The sequence below is a fragment of the Miniopterus natalensis genome, chromosome 1 (genome assembly GCF_054644295.1).
Source record: "Miniopterus natalensis isolate mMinNat1 chromosome 1, mMinNat1.hap1, whole genome shotgun sequence".
NCBI classification, from domain to species: Eukaryota; Metazoa; Chordata; class Mammalia; order Chiroptera; family Miniopteridae; genus Miniopterus; species Miniopterus natalensis.
Window position 1 is genome coordinate 115,348,838 of NC_142081.1, and position 15,369 is coordinate 115,364,206.

Sequence of the window (15,369 nt, forward strand, 5' to 3'; positions counted from 1 at the left end):
AAAAGAATTTTCTAGTGATTTATACATATTAATTTCTTTAACTGTGAGATATGAATGAAGCGAAACAGTTAGGGAAAATAAACACATCTGAATTAATTTCCCTGAAGTTGCATGATGTGTCAGGCCTATTAAGACAAGTTTAACAACTAAGTTAAAAATATGTTTTACTGTTTTGTAATCAAAACAATTCTTAAATCCCCACGCTGGGTTTCTCACCATCTCCTGTCAAGACAGATGTATATAAAACTAGTTATAAACATGTTTAATAACTGAAATTGGCAGTAAAATTAAGCGTCCTAGCTTGAGTTGGAACATGGCTGGGCTTACAAATTTCTAATCTATCACAATTCTAGGGACAAAATGTGGGTGATAAGAGGAGGGCAGATAAGCTCAATCTTCCCTTCTGTTATGTCCTTTCTCTGCTTTCCTACGAACCTTTCTCATCTACAGTGGTACCTCGGTTTTCCAACGTCCCCGTTCACAAACATTACAATTTACGAATGCCGTAAACCCGAAGTCAATGCTTCGGTTTTCCAACACACCTTGGAAGTTGAACATGCCACACAGCTTCCGCCGAGTGCAAGATCCTGAGGCCTAGCTGCCAGCTGCTAATACCTCGGTTTTCCAACATTTCAGAACTCAGTCAGTCTTCTAGAATGGATTACATTTGAAAACTGAGGTACCACTGTATTTGGAAAATTCTAGCTGAGAGTTTTGATGCGTTTTCATTCACAAAGACTTGGAACTGCTGCATTTTATAATAATCTCTATTGATATAATTGCTATATTCTAAAATGTTTTCTGAGCTGAAAAACTTAAAGCTGCAAATATGGTTTTTACCTTTTTCCAGTGGGGGAATCTTGTCCAATTCCATAAGCCAGGAGAGCTGCAGATGGTTCATGGATTAACCGCAAAACATTAAATCCAGCAGCTCTGGCTGCTTCCCTGTGGACAATTTGCTTTCAATGAATTTAATATCACAACATGTTCAAGTCTACATTTTAGAAGTGCTCTGCTAAAGATTTTATGCAATAGCAAATAAGATTTCATAAGTAGAACATTAATGGTAATGATCTTTAGAAGCAAGATAATAGGAAACAAGAAATGAATGTAACTCTATAAGAGATCATATTCTTTTTTTTTGTTTATCCTCACCCAAGGATATTTTCTCCATTGATTTACAGAGAGAGTGCAAGGAAGGAAGGGGGAAAGAAGGAAGGGGGAAGGAAGGAAGGAAGGAAGGAAGGAAGGAAGGAAGGAAGGAAGGAAGGAAGGAAGGAAGGAAGGAAGGAAGGAAGGAAGGAGGGAGGGAAGGAAGGAAGGAAGGAGGAAGGGGGAGGAGAAGGGGAAGGGGGATGGGCAGAGAGAGAGACATTGATGTGAGAGAGACACATCGATTGGTTGCCTTCCACATGGGACTGACTGGACTGGGGACTGAACCTGCAACCCAGGTACGTGCCCTTGACCAGGAATTGAACCAGTGATCCCTTGGTGTTCTGACTGATGCTCTAACCACTGAGCAACACCAGCCAGGGTTGTAAGAGATCATTTTCCATTTAAAATAATAATGTTCAGAGTCTATTTTCTTAACAAAGAAAATAGCATGTGCATATACTGGACAAGGAAAAGGAAGCTCTCAAAAATGCTCATGATTACAAATTTTAGAAAGAGATTAAGACAAATTTATAATACATTTTGCAATTTTCCAATTTTAGCGTCAGTTTTTAATATCCCACAAGTTAAAGAAAATGAAGCAATTCTCTGCCCCAGAAGCAACTTAGATGCTTGACAAAGTCCCATGTGGAACTTTATCCCAAAAGCAAAGACAGGCATTCTCACCAATTACATCTGCATAATGACCTGTAAAAACTATGCAACTTTTTGTTTAGGTGTTAAGATCTAAGGTGAAGAAATACTTGCAAACATATTCTAAAATTGCACATTTTTTATATAATTCCAACATAAACCCTAATTATATAAAACTAAGGCAAAGTGATTCATAAACATCAACTTAACCTGGCAATTACAGACATTTCCAATCAAAACAGTTAAGATACATCTAATTTTATGTTCTCTTGCTGTTTCATAAAAGATAGGAAATATTAATGATCATTGACATACTTTTTACCATACAATTTACATACACACACATATTTTACGAATACAACTGTATTGCCCAAGGCGTTTTCAAACACAACTTTACTTTTTACTATACGGTGATATTGTGAAATTTGTATTTCCTTTAAGCAAGTAAGATAAACCTTGTATTATACTTACCCAAGAGCATTTTTTTGCTTTTCTCCAAAATCAAATGGAACAGTAATAACTACATCATTTGCATCTGAGCCCAAGACAGAATGTGCTGTTTCTGTATATTAAAAAAATATAAAAATAAATTCTGATGACACAAAAATATGTCAAGTGATACTTTGTGAGGTTTATCAATTTGTAGCAAAAATCTTCTCACTATAAAGATTTTCCAGTTCACTTGATTCCCACCCTGTTGATTTTCTTCTGTTGCTCTCTTAAATCATGCACGTGGTTTTGGTAGTCTGTGGACATAGAACTAGATACTTTCCAAAGTGCCTGGCTCTTAGGCTTCAAAGTTTCAACCATCTCCCAAATTAGACTCGCTTCATTGAGAATAAGCTTCTAATGTGCCAATGTAAAGATAAACAGCATAATGTTAGATCAACATATAATGTTAAAGGGCTGCCTTACATCCCACAAATTCATAATATAATCCCAGAGTTCATGTGAGCCTTATGAATAATCTACTACAAAATTTCCTAAATTGTTCCAAAGAATGCCACTCAGCTCCAGCCCTTGTCTGAAGTGATGAAACCAGACCAACTTAATCTGCCTAAATATTGATGAGAGTGTACTGTTAATCTTGAAGAGGGAGATACAATATTCACTCTTCATCACATTTATTTGGCCACTTCATATTATAAAGTTTTGAAAATGCTATTCCATCCCAATCCACTTACATTACTTCTAGGGAAAGCAAAGTCAGGGAAGGTAAGTCATTAACCATGGTCACATAGCCAATTAGTGGCCCAGTCAGACAGAGTTTAGGTCTCCTTACAGCTAATCTGCTCAATCATCTGCTTCTCCCCAGGTCAAAAATACATCTAACTTTTTAAGGTCAACTCTTAAAAAGTTTTTCTCTTTGGCTCAATACCTTTCATTTTACTAAATATCAGTTTGGCAACATCTTCTGGGTTAACAAATTTTGTTTCTTCTCCAGTGTCTATTTTATATCGTAATTTTCCATTTTTTTCAATGACCTATAAAAGAAATTATAAGTGTGTTAAATAAGAAATAATTTTAATAAAAATAGTTTCAAACCAATATTATAGGTCAGTACCTTAGCAATTACTTTGTGTAATAGGGAAGAAATAACAGAACCATACTCACTAAACATTTACTTTCTGTGATGTATTTTTGAGCCTGTGGGTCATCAGAGCTGTCCATAAAGATAAAGATAAAGATAGTTAAGTATTAAAATCAGTATTGTTCATATATAAGGTTTAAAGAACACTATATTTTTCAATACCACTGAATATAAAAAACAAAATTAAGTTGCTTAATATTAAAAAAAACCCTTCAATTATTAGATGATAGGATTAAATGGGTGGATATTTAAATGGTTATAGTAATTCTATTAAAGTGTTAATCTTTGCATTTGAAAGTAAATAGCTCTTACTTATTCTGATCTTGCTATTAATAGATACTATACATTTGGGGGTGATTTTTCATAATATCAATGATTTTGTTACATACTTCCACATCTATAATCCTGAAGACCCAGCCACTGAGATAAAAAGGACAAAGAAGGTAAGATTGCAAACTAAGGGAAACCAGCATGCCTAACACCATCTTTGTCGCTTGGTCTGAACATGAATCAACACCCAAAATCAACACTGAGCAAAAGTACAAATGTTACATATGGAAAGATGCACAGTACTCCAGGTAGATAGATCTATAATGTCCTATATAAAGTGGCTACTAAATAAAGCGAATGGCAATAAAAAAATTAATGGGTGTGGTTGCTCAAAATAGTAATACCAATTTATGCAGACTATAAAATGTTATCACATTTATTACCACTTGATCTTCACAATACCATAGTGGGGATAATTTGGCAGGTATTATTTTAGAGGCAACAGTTTATAGAGGGTCAATGACTTATAAGCTAATAAAGGACAGAGTCAGTATTTGATCCCAGGCCTTCTCTATCAGGGTATGGTTTTCAAACTTTACCCAACTGCCTGGCAGTAAGATGGTACATGATTAAGTACTTCTGCCCCTGAGCAGAAATAGGAGTGTTTGATCCTTGGTTTAATTTCATCTAGAAATTAAGATGAAGTAAATCCTTCCCCTAAACACTTCATCCAAGGGGCTGTGGCTATTCTGTTCAGAAACTAGTCTTAAATGTTTAATAAGACGAAATGAAAATTAAGTGGCTAATTGCTGGAGTTACTGAACATCTGATGACCCTAATCTGTATAATTAAGAGAAAGACAAAAGGGGTTTAAAATGGACTAATCTGGCTTAGAGCTCTGTCTCAATACTTGCAGATTCCTCATACTTCCTTCTCTATCACCTAAAAATTGGTAGAGAGGAAGCAGGTAAAGTAGCCTGCCCAAAGTCATATGGTTAATGGCAGAACTGGCCAGGATCCAGATCTTTAATGCAAAGTTTAGTATTCTTTCCACTGAACCGTCCCTTCTTCCCTTTTAAAAAACCCAATATTTAGACTATATCGTAGACAAATATTTTAACAGTAAGAAGATAAAGTGTGCCCATAGTAATTTTTTTGCACCAATATTATAATTCGTGTCCTTTTACCAGTTGTTGTTTTTAGAGTAGAATGTAAGTCAACCAGGATAATTTATCCTATTATGTGGAGGCTATCTACCACTCAGACAAGATATTTGCCAGGAGAAGATATTTTATGGAGTTTATAGAACTCTTAGAAATGGAAAATTATTTCTCAACTGCTATGTAAAGAGGGCCTCACTTATGTGAAGACAGAAAGCACATAGAGCTCTTGGGGGTCATGTATAGGCAAGACCCTGGAGACTGGCTAGCAGAAAAGCAGAAAACAAAGAATGCAGGTGACGACAAATGATCATGGATAGTGCCACAACTACATACAAGTAAAAACTTTATTTGTCCACACCAGGATTAATTATGTAACAGAAAAACAAAGAGTGGTAGGAGGTTGGTATACACAGCACCTCATTTACATCACAGTCTTTAGGAGGCAGAGCATTAATCCTACTATTGTATCACAACCTTTACTAGCAATGCCATTTTCTCTTCCTCCTCCTTCCTTACATGTCTCTTGCAGTCAGAAAGCCTTCAGACCTGGCACATACCAGCACTAATGTGCTACAGGGTCTTCTTTCCCACTACTGTCACAGTATAGTGCTTTCCATGTGTGAAAGTGTTTTTACATTCACCTGTTCCTTTGACCCTCACAACAATCCTGTGAGGTAGGTAGGACAGTTTATTAGTTTCCCACTTTATAGGTGAGGATCCTGAGTTACAGAATGATGAAATGATCCAAGGAAAGACAGGTAGTAATGGTTGGGCCTAGAGCTTAGGCAAGATTTCAGGGCTTGTTTTCTTTCATACAATGTCCCCTTATTACAGCTTCCCTCCTCTTTATAATATTTTGCCTATTTCTGTTCACTTAAAATCTTTCCCTTTAGTTTTATTCCTAAATTAAAGTTACTTCACCCATTAGCTTTTCATAATACTCCAAAGTTCAACTCCACTTCTATACTTTAGCACTTCCTTTATCTCAAATAAATCCTTGCCTACGTATTTTGCTACCATTAATAGATTAATATAGTATAGGCCTAATTCTTCACCGAATACTTCCCTGTTTTTCCAAAAAGTCTACCTACCTGTATTAGTGTTATCTAGTTGTAACTGGTACATATCCCTCCATATAACGGCCTAAAACAATTCAAATGATTTGCCAATGTAACTGACAGGATTAAAACCCAGAGTTCTAGATTCCAGTGAATGCTACCATACAAGCTGCCTCCTACATCATTACCCACTTAACAGAGCAGCTTGCTTGCCATCTATTCATGGTTCCAGGTATGTTCCCACTGTTGTTTTGAGTTTCTTCACCTATTTGTATTTTCTGCATTAAGCACCCAAGCCTGAAAAATACAAAACCTCTACCAACATGCTCATTTATTTTCAGCTCTAGATTGAAGAAAAACTTTTTAAATTGGATATATGGTTCAACACCTTTGTATATCCCAAAGTGTGTGTTTTTGGGGGAAAACGGAATGCTATTTGTTGAGAGCTTGTGCCTAAAAGGAGTTGTCTATTGCATGTGGCTGTTATTCACACCACCCTCAACTGTTCCCAGAGCTGTTCTTTTCCACCACATGCCACTAACTAGGTGATCTTTCATTACACTATGTGAGAAAAAGTGACTTTGGAAAGTTCCCTAGAAGGAAAGTTTTCTAGGGCTTGCCTTCTGTAACACATGACACAGAAACAAGGCTAATAGAAAAGAATGAAGTTAGTGGTGGTCACCATGGACCTGATCAGGAGCTTCAGTCTGAAGCTGCAGCCTCTGGCAGTCACCTTAGACAGCGAAGCGAACTGGCTGCAGTGGGCACTGGAGGGGGAAGACAGTGACTTTGAAGGTTAAAAGCAAAGAGAATTTTACATGACTTTCATTCACAAGTTTAGACTCTAAAGGGTAATGTCAATGTTCTTCTTGATAATGCAAGTTTGAAGATTCAAGAAAGCATTGGTTTCACAAAGGCAACAAAAGTACTGATGAGAAAAAACTCAGAGGATATCATAAAAATGACTTTTTCCAGAAGTATGAATATAACCCCTGTGCCAAGAAAAATTAAGTGGGTGAGCAAGAAGTCGTTGACTCTAAACCTGAGTCCACTAGGGATGAAAACTTTCAAAAGCCTGAAGGATGGTATGTCTAATCCTGTTGTTCCAAGCAGCTCTGTTTCTGAGAAGATTCCATGTATTCTCCAACTTTCAGATTTTGGGTCTTGAGCAGTACCCGGTATCTCCAATTCCACCAACCCCCCCACAGGCAGTAAACAACCAAAAGGAAGAGCCAAGCATGTTAACTCCATCTTCCAAACAGTCACTAGTTAAAGTATAAAAAACTCCAAAATGTACACTAAATATGGACGATTTTGAGTGATTCCTAAATTAGAGTACTTCAGTATCTGAATATACTATGTTTGAATAAAGATTACACAATGGGAGTTAGAAAAGTGAACAAAAGTGAGGAAGCCGTAGAAACAGAACCAGCGTCCAGTGATAGTGCCACTGCTGGCCTCAACAACCAGCAACTGGAAAAAAATGATGCCAAATATACAAAGTCTCCCTTGGTACCTACATTCTGTACTCCTAGTTTGAAAATGCCTTCTACAAAGAACAGAACAGCTTTAGTATCCAGATTATCCATTATCAAAAACAAATAGTTCATCAAATGATATGGAAATGAAAGACTGTACTTCGTTTTAAATTCAGACACACGCTGAGAATTGTGCAGTTCCCTCTTCCCGTGATTTCTTCGTGTGAGAATCTGCTCAGAACACCTACACCTCCAAAAGTAACTATAATTCCAGAAGACATTCTCCAGATTTTACCAAAATACAACCCAAACCTAGCTACTACTCCAGTAGCAGTTAAGGCATGCCACCCAGCAAAGCATTCCTTACTAGATGTGAAGGACAGAACGTCTGAGATGTCAGCAACAAGAAAACTGGTGAAAAAATTCTAGTGGATCTATCTGTCCATTATAGAAACTGAATAGAATAAAAGCAAAGCTGGACTTATTTTTTCACATCCCCCTGTGTCTTTCTCCTTTTCTAAAAACCAACCCATATCAATAATGAGCATGGACACTGATGTCATAATTTATTTTTTATTAAATTTTGATTTAGTTTAACCTCAATCTTGTTGACATGTAACTTGTTTTTAAATATTACTATTTTACTGATCTCAAATTTACTCTACCTAATGTAACCATGGGTTAAGTAATACTAGGAAGCAGGATCAATAATTTTTAAAATTTAAGTTTACTATTTGCTATTCAAATAAGGCCACCTCATCTTCTCTGAGCTGGATAGTTACTGCTTTCTGCCAGAGTGGGGCTTTGTCCTTAACCCTAACTCTGTCCTTCTCCTGTCTTTTTCATGACTGTCCAAGTCTCATATCTTTTATTTCAACATTGCTCCTTTAAAACAGTTGTTTACAAACGACAGCTTAATTTAGGAAAAGGAGCCCCCTTACAGGCCAGGATAACTGCACTGCAGTAGGTCTCAGACGTTGGAATTAGGGATTCACCTACTGTCAGGAGGTATTTCTTCCTTCTTTTTTACTCCCAACTTTTTTGCTTGGTGTTGGTTTCATCCTCTCAACTCAGCTGTTTCCAGCACATGGCTGCTGAATTCTCCAAGTTCCCTTTCAGTGGCTGCCCACATACCCTGAGGTCTCACTCTCTGGAACATTCTGATGATTTTTCCTGGGTCAGGTGCCCTTCTCTAGACTGTCAGCTGTGACCACAGGAACCCAGAGACTGAATGTCTAGAGCTGTATGACAGCTTCACACTGCCCTGTCCATCAAGCCCAAGATCCTTCCAATTTAAGTATAACTGAGTAGTAATTTTATCTAATTATAAAAGTAGTTTGGCAAACATTTCAGATGGCCAATGGGAAAATAAGGGCCTACCATACTGTTAAGACCAGTTAAAAATTTGAGAAAAGCCCTGGCTGGTGGGGCTCAGATGGTTGAGCGTCATCCCATAAACCGTGAGGTCACTGGTTGATTCCCAGTCAGGGCACATGCCTAAGTTGTGGGCTTGATCCCTAGTAGGGATGTGCAGAAAGCAGCTGACTAATACTTCTCTCTATCCCTCTTCCCCTCTCGAAAATCAATAAAAACATATTAAGAAAAAAAAGAATTTGAGAACAATTGACAAGTATCATGACAAGGTGCTTCACAGACTTAGCTATGGGGAATTTGATGCAGTAGAGTACCCTCTTCTGTGACTGTGCCTTCAAAGTCAAATGTAAAGACTTGCTCTCTTCATTTTGTGAGAAAATTATCGTTAAAACAAAACTTGATTTGTGTTCTAAGAATAACTGTGTAGTTGTAATTTTTGTTAAATATGTAAAATAAATTATTTTCAAGATAAAGAATGAAATTAGCTAAAAAGCACCTGGGAAAGTAATATAATCCAAATTCTTTCCAAGATGTTCAAATAGCAACCGAAACTTAAAGATATATAATTATGCATGTAAGGGACCCAAATAATATGAGTGCAAAGAATTTACTTACATTTAATACTTTATAAAACAGCCAATATCTCATTATATCAGATTATCGATATGAACCATAACACATGATTGTGGCTCCCTGTCAGTTCTGAATTATATCCTATAGAGACTAAGAACTATTACCCCTGGAAAAGTTGCCGGCTGCACGGGCAAGTTCTGGCTCAAAATAGTCAGCAAGGTTAAAATGGAGAAAAAGATGGTTTGACTACTGAGTGCTTACTAGTAGGTATGTCATAGACACAGAAGAGAAATTGAGAGAAAGGTACAAATACATGTTGTGTCCATAGAGGGACAGAGGGATTTAAAAAAAAATGAAGACTTTAAACTCCAGAAAGCAGTCAAGTTAAATATTCAAGCAATAAAGTCATCATGGTATACAACCATAATTCTATATCTTGTCAACTAATGCACCTCACCCTCGCCTTACCTCGGCCAAAGTCATATACATTAATAACTTACATGTGTATATAGTGCTTTTAAACCCTTTCACATCTATTAGCCATTTGATCCTCACAACATCCCTGTGAGGTAGGCAGGTCAGGAATTGTTACCTAGTTCCCATTTTACTGATGAGGAAACTGGTGTAGAGAGGTAAACTAAATTGCCTAACATAAGTGACAAAACCAGGGCTAACTAGCTCTCTGGATTTGGCTCCATCCATTTTCCATTAGGCCACCTCTCACATATCCAGAAAGTCTTTCAATTAGTGGAGAAGTTTGGGAAAAGCACATATATTCTGACTCTTCTGCATATTTACTGCTCATCCACTCTTTTTTCTGAGGACATGGAAACAGACCCAGGGTACCAAATGTATTGAGTCTGGGCTTCTACCAGTTTAGGATATACACCCTTTTATCATCAGTTACTAACTTTTGGTGTTTGAAATTAACCTCTGAAGCAATTTTTCAAGCCCTAGCTGAAAAGCACAGGTTGCTTCTTCCACTGCTGTTGCCAAACGTCTGACTGCGATCACGGCATCCCTGCGGAGCTCGTTGGCCGTGTCTTGCTGAGCACTGGCCTCCTCACCAATAGCAATCAGCCTGTCCAATTTTTCTTCCTCACGCTTTGAAAGTTCTCGTGCCAATCTCCTGTTTTCTGCCAATTCAGCTGCAATAGTCCTGGCCACTGACCGCCTTCTTCGTCTTGCCCACCTTGGAGGGGGCTCACTGGTCAAAGGCCTATCCCCACCAGAAAAAGGAACTCCGGAGGAGATTGGAGGCTGCTGTGTGAAGGCCACCCCAGGAGTGTTTCGGCTGGTGCTGGTGCAGGGACTGGGCTCACCGGACACACCCAGTCTGGTCATGGGGCTGCTCTGACAGGGAGCAACTGCACCTCTGAAAAGGTGGTGGGAACTGCTGTAGCTGAGGGTCCCTTGAGAGCACCCTGAAAAACAAAGCAACAATGTTGCAGAGAGGACATTCCTGCTAAGGGAATGCATGGAACCAGCAGCAGAGTTGAGAGACAATTACAAAACTGGGGTCATAGCTGGAAAGGCCTATTTCCACAAGGGACTGGACAGAATTCATTTCTTTGGTCTGGACATTTTAGCCTGTTGTAATCTTACCTCCAAAACCTTCCCCTTGACTTTCTGAGCCCCTTTCCAGTTAGCTATCCAACCCATTCTATATCCACAAATGCCTAAGTACCCATTATAAATAATGCCAAAATAGTTTGGTTCTAAAGAGTACTTCTATGTTTAAAGAGTTCTAATACCTTACATACCTAGGATCATAGCTTTTAAACACCTGGAGTCCCTTATCATTAGGTTTTAAAAAAAGAGGGCAGGGAGCAAAAATAGGGACAATGCTGAAAAAAACACCATTCAAACATATACTTCTGTTTAGAACCAAGTGACTCTGGGACCCCAATCCTTCATGTTTGGGAATTACCTGCACCTGAGGATTCATCCCAGGAGTCCTCAAGGTCACTGGTTTCTTGCATCTGGTCACTGATTTTCAGTTGACAATCCTCATCTGATTCCTTAACTGTTTTCGAGATAGGCTGGTGGTCTGCTGCCTGAGTCCTTTTTGCTCTCAGAATGCTGGTTCCCTCTTCCCCTGGGGTGTCAGAGGCCACTAAATTCTGATCACAGTGCTTGGCCCAATCTTCCATTAATTTGTCTGGGTCAGTCACTACCTGATTTCGGAGAAGCTGATCCAACGTCTCATAAAATGGACAGTGTGGTGGGTCACCGATACTTGTGGCATGGGCAACATATGCCTTTAAATATAATGCCTTCAGAACTTTAAACTTGGAGCGGCACTGACGTTCGGTGCGGCGGAAGCCTTCCTGCTGCATTCGCTTAGATACAGCCTGATAGACATCTGCATTATGATGCACAGTCTGGAGGCGTTGAATGTATTCTGCCTCGCCTAGTATGGAGAGAAGAGTTCGTGTCTCCTGTCTGGACCACCGGATGCCCGCACTGCTATTGGAACTGGCCATAGTAGACTGGGAAGGAAGGCTAGCTGAAGAAAGCTCCTGGGCAGCAAGGCGCAAAGCTGAAGGTGTGGTGCTTTCAGTCTATTTCCAGGAGTCAACGGATTCTTCCCTCTCAGGGCTAATTGCTGAGAAGCCAGGTCCAAAGACCAAATTTCTGGCTGGAAGGCCACAGGGGAATGAGAGTTACAGGAAGGGTGTAAGGATAATTGTGGCAGTAAGTTAAGCAGTGCTACCTGTAAGTAGGTCACAAACAGGTAGGATGCAAGACTGAGAAAGCCCAATTTTGGGAGTTCATCCAGGATGGACACTGTACCAGGGGCTAAAAAGGGCTTTACTGGCTTGATAACAAGGGGACTGGCTCCTCCATGATGGCCAGAATGCTTCCAAGGCTGAAACCTGGTAGAACTGTAAAAATCACCATTGTCTTGTAAGTAGACAGACGGAGGTGGGATATACCTGGAGCATGAGGCAGCTAGCAGGACCATGGTGTAGCAGTTTGTCTGAAGGGTGCTCATCCTTCACTAACCTTGCTCTCAGCAGCATGCTGTGGCTATGTATCACCCATCTGACTGTCACTATTGCACTCCTTTGTTAAAAGATAACTTTCAGGGCCAGAAAAGTAAGCTTAAGTTATTCTTGTTAATACAAAGCTTTTTGCATAATATAACAGAAGACAACCAATCATTACTCCAATTGTCTGCCCCAAAATAGCAGTATAAAACAAGCAGGGCTACCAGGGGAGAGATCTATGGACATGTTCTATACCTTGATTGTACCAATGTCAGTATCTGGGTGTGATACTATACTATAATTTTGCAAGATGTTATTATTGGGAGAAAGTGGTAAATCCAGTAATATACAGCATCTTTTTGTATTATTTCTTACAACAGTATGTATAATTACTCAAAATATAAAGTTCAAATTAAAACTGGCTGCTTAGTGAATCTAGTTTCAACATCCATCTATAACTCCCTGCTTTCCCCCCCCAGAATTTATAATTTGAACATCTTTGAAACCAATTAATTGAGCATCATCAAAAAAATTTGAATTCTCTCTAAAATACTATTTTTGGCTTAGTGCATAGACATCCTAAGGGGAAAAAAAAAGTCAAGTTCAGTTTAACTACACACAGGTAAGGAATAATAAAAAATATCTGTATGCATAAAAAAATAAAGCAACATGAGGAAATTTCTATTTAAATTCCTAACCAAACAACATAGAAAGGAAACAACCTGGGCTAAGGGTTAGAAGTTCTGAACTGCAGTCCTATCTAGTTTATCCCCTTAACTAATTTAAGAATACCATAACTTATATGTGCCTTGATTTTCTCATCTATAAATGGGGAGGGATAAAACCTGCCTTACCAATCTTACAGGGATTTGAGAGGATTAAATAAAATAATAGATGTGAAAGCACTTTGAAAACTTAAAAACACTGTATCAAGTATTACTACTCCAGTGAAAATGAAACCCCCTAATTATTATAGTAATCTATAATTTGGGGAGACATGAGTCTGGGGAAGCAAGCCTCTTTAATCTTTTAATTAAAGTTACAACAGATGATTAACCTGATTCTTATATAAGACGTTAATTAAGCTATTTCTCTAATGATTAAATTTGTAAGCCACTGGAAAAGTTAGTTCCCAGGAAGTGTCACAAAAGGACCCGAAGAAAACCGATAGTGTCTACATAAATTATAAGTAAATGTAATAGATTTTGCAAAAAACAACTACAGTGCAAAGAAGTCATCAAATTCCCACAAAATCTTTCAAGTTCCCTCAGTTAAAAAGTATTAAAATGTAACAAGTTCAAATTACCACCTCTTAATGACACAAACTATCAAAATAAACAGCATGTTGGCATTTATCAATACAAACAGACCTGTCAGCAAGAAACAAACGTGTGAGTGAATCCCATCCTTGAGAAGACTCTACACTAATCATCAAAAGAAACAGGCTACCGGGGTACTCTTTGAAATAACTCAGTCATAAAAAGCTGAAAAAACAACTGGTGGTTCTAGTTTCATTCCACATTATGCTTAGGGTGTATAAACAAACATATTTTTATTACCATATGTAAAGTAATATTTTATTCCATACCTTCTGCCAAGGATCTGCTTTACTTTCATTACTGTATTTGAAATATTTCTTATTCTACTTTGTTTTGCTGCCAATCCAACAACCTGAAAAAGAGCAATACATTACAAATGCAGGTAATTTTTGCTTATTTCAAAGCATAAAAGTGAGGGGTAGGAGTACCTCTTCATTTTCTGAGTAAGCAACAACAGCTGGAGTAACTCTGTCACCTGCATCATTTGCAACCACATCAGCTCGGCCATCCTGGAGAAAAATACACAAATATATTAGTTCTTTCGGTTGAAATATATAGTCTCATTAGACATATGTGGGCCAGTGTTACTTTGCCAGATATGCGGAAAGAAAAAACTGCTCTATCAGTATTTTAAACCTGTAGATTTAATTGCCGCTACTAATTTCTCAGATTTTATGAAAGGCCAACATTCCATAAAGAACTGCCTCATTTTTTTTTTCAGTCTTCTCTGACTAGTCAAGAATTGGAACAAACAGCATAACCTTTCTATAGCCAATAATAACAAGTCTTATTTCACTCCCCTTTCTACTTCTCTTACTTCCCATACAAATACATCTTTTTGCCCCTTTCTACATACAATGAAGTGGCACTAACCCTTTGGCTTCTCCTTATAAATCGTTTCACATTTAAACGCGAGACTAATGTCAGGAGAGTTCAATATTATTGTTCCTTCCGCCTCCCCACTGACGAGGAAGGCTACAACTCCTTGTCAAGCTCTCTTCATTTCCAGAAAGGCCAAGTCAATAGACCACGCACCATCAACTCGCTTCGGACGCTGTGCAGCATCAACAGCTCCAGTTCCAGATATTAGCCACCCCACCCTTTCCCGGGAAAAGGGCAGAAACCTACAGGCCTCCTGAGGCCACTACGTCCCCGAGACCCTCCGGGCTTCCTGCAGCCCTGACAACCCCAGAACAGCCTCCATCCCAGGGCCTCCCACGCCCATGACGTCCCCAAGCCTCTCCCGGCCTCCTGCGGCCCTAAAGTCCCCGACGCCGCACGCCGGCGTCGTCAGGACCTTCCGCCACGAAGCAGCCGGCTTCCCGGGGCAGCAGGGGAAGAGGCCGGCCCTTCGCCTCGAAACTTCCCTGCAGTGAAGCCTAACCGCGCGACGTTCCTAGGCCGGTGACTCGCCGTTCATAACGTCTTAGGTGACCAAAGGACCTGGGCACGCACTCAGAGAACAGGGTGGCTGACATTGGGCCCGAAGCGCAGCCCCCCATTCCCTCACCTTATAGATGGCCACACAAGCTGATGTGCAGCCCAGGTGGACTCCGATGGCCGCCATGAGGCGGCGGAGGCGGCAGCAGCAGTAACGAGCGGTGCCCACAGGCTACAGGTCTCAGGCTCCCAACAGCCCCATCAGGCACCGCGGAGACTTCACGTACGCTCCCGCCCCCTGCGTCCGGTTCTACGCCGCGGCCTCCCTCATTGTCGCCAATCAGCGTGAAGGTCCCGCCTCTCG

The 15,369-nt window shown here is 39.4% G+C and overlaps 2 protein-coding genes and 1 pseudogene across 5 annotated transcripts in view; 1 reads left to right on the top strand and 2 right to left on the bottom strand.

The window, feature by feature from the left end:
- HSPA14 (heat shock protein family A (Hsp70) member 14) overlaps positions 1-15,299 on the bottom strand; it is a 41,343-nt gene extending 26,044 nt beyond the window's left edge. Inside the window, exons 1-7 of one of the 2 annotated variants that reach the window (XM_016210048.2) lie at positions 15,136-15,298; positions 14,054-14,134; positions 13,895-13,977; positions 3,421-3,469; positions 3,185-3,290; positions 2,278-2,368; positions 841-945 (exon numbers count right to left, since the gene is read on the bottom strand). In XM_016210048.2, coding sequence (XP_016065534.1) covers positions 841-945; positions 2,278-2,368; positions 3,185-3,290; positions 3,421-3,469; positions 13,895-13,977; positions 14,054-14,134; positions 15,136-15,192 — 572 coding nt within the window. In that variant the 5' untranslated portion in view covers positions 15,193-15,298. Of the gene's footprint in view, positions 1-840; positions 946-2,277; positions 2,369-3,184; positions 3,291-3,420; positions 3,470-13,894; positions 13,978-14,053; positions 14,135-15,135 lie in introns of both variants that reach the window. The other variant, XM_016210049.2, reaches the window with a different exon arrangement.
- On the top strand, positions 6,563-7,896 carry LOC107534820 (spindle and kinetochore-associated protein 3 pseudogene; annotated as a pseudogene).
- On the bottom strand, positions 9,615-13,984 carry MSANTD7 (Myb/SANT DNA binding domain containing 7). Of its 3 annotated transcripts, none has more exons than XM_087825148.1 (3): positions 13,895-13,984; positions 11,244-11,954; positions 9,615-10,737 (listed from the first exon to the last, which is right to left on the bottom strand). In XM_087825148.1, the coding sequence occupies exons 2-3, from the start codon at positions 11,797-11,799 to the stop codon at positions 10,220-10,222; spliced, it is 1,074 nt and encodes a 357-aa protein (XP_087681274.1). In that variant the 5' UTR covers positions 11,800-11,954; positions 13,895-13,984; the 3' UTR covers positions 9,615-10,219. The 3 variants fall into 3 exon arrangements, with proteins under 3 accessions (XP_087681274.1, XP_087681280.1, XP_087681282.1); XM_087825154.1 differs by having other exon boundaries at positions 11,244-12,201; positions 13,895-13,960; XM_087825156.1 differs by lacking the exon at positions 11,244-11,954 and having other exon boundaries at positions 13,895-13,979.
- Positions 15,300-15,369: the final 70 nt, after the last annotated feature.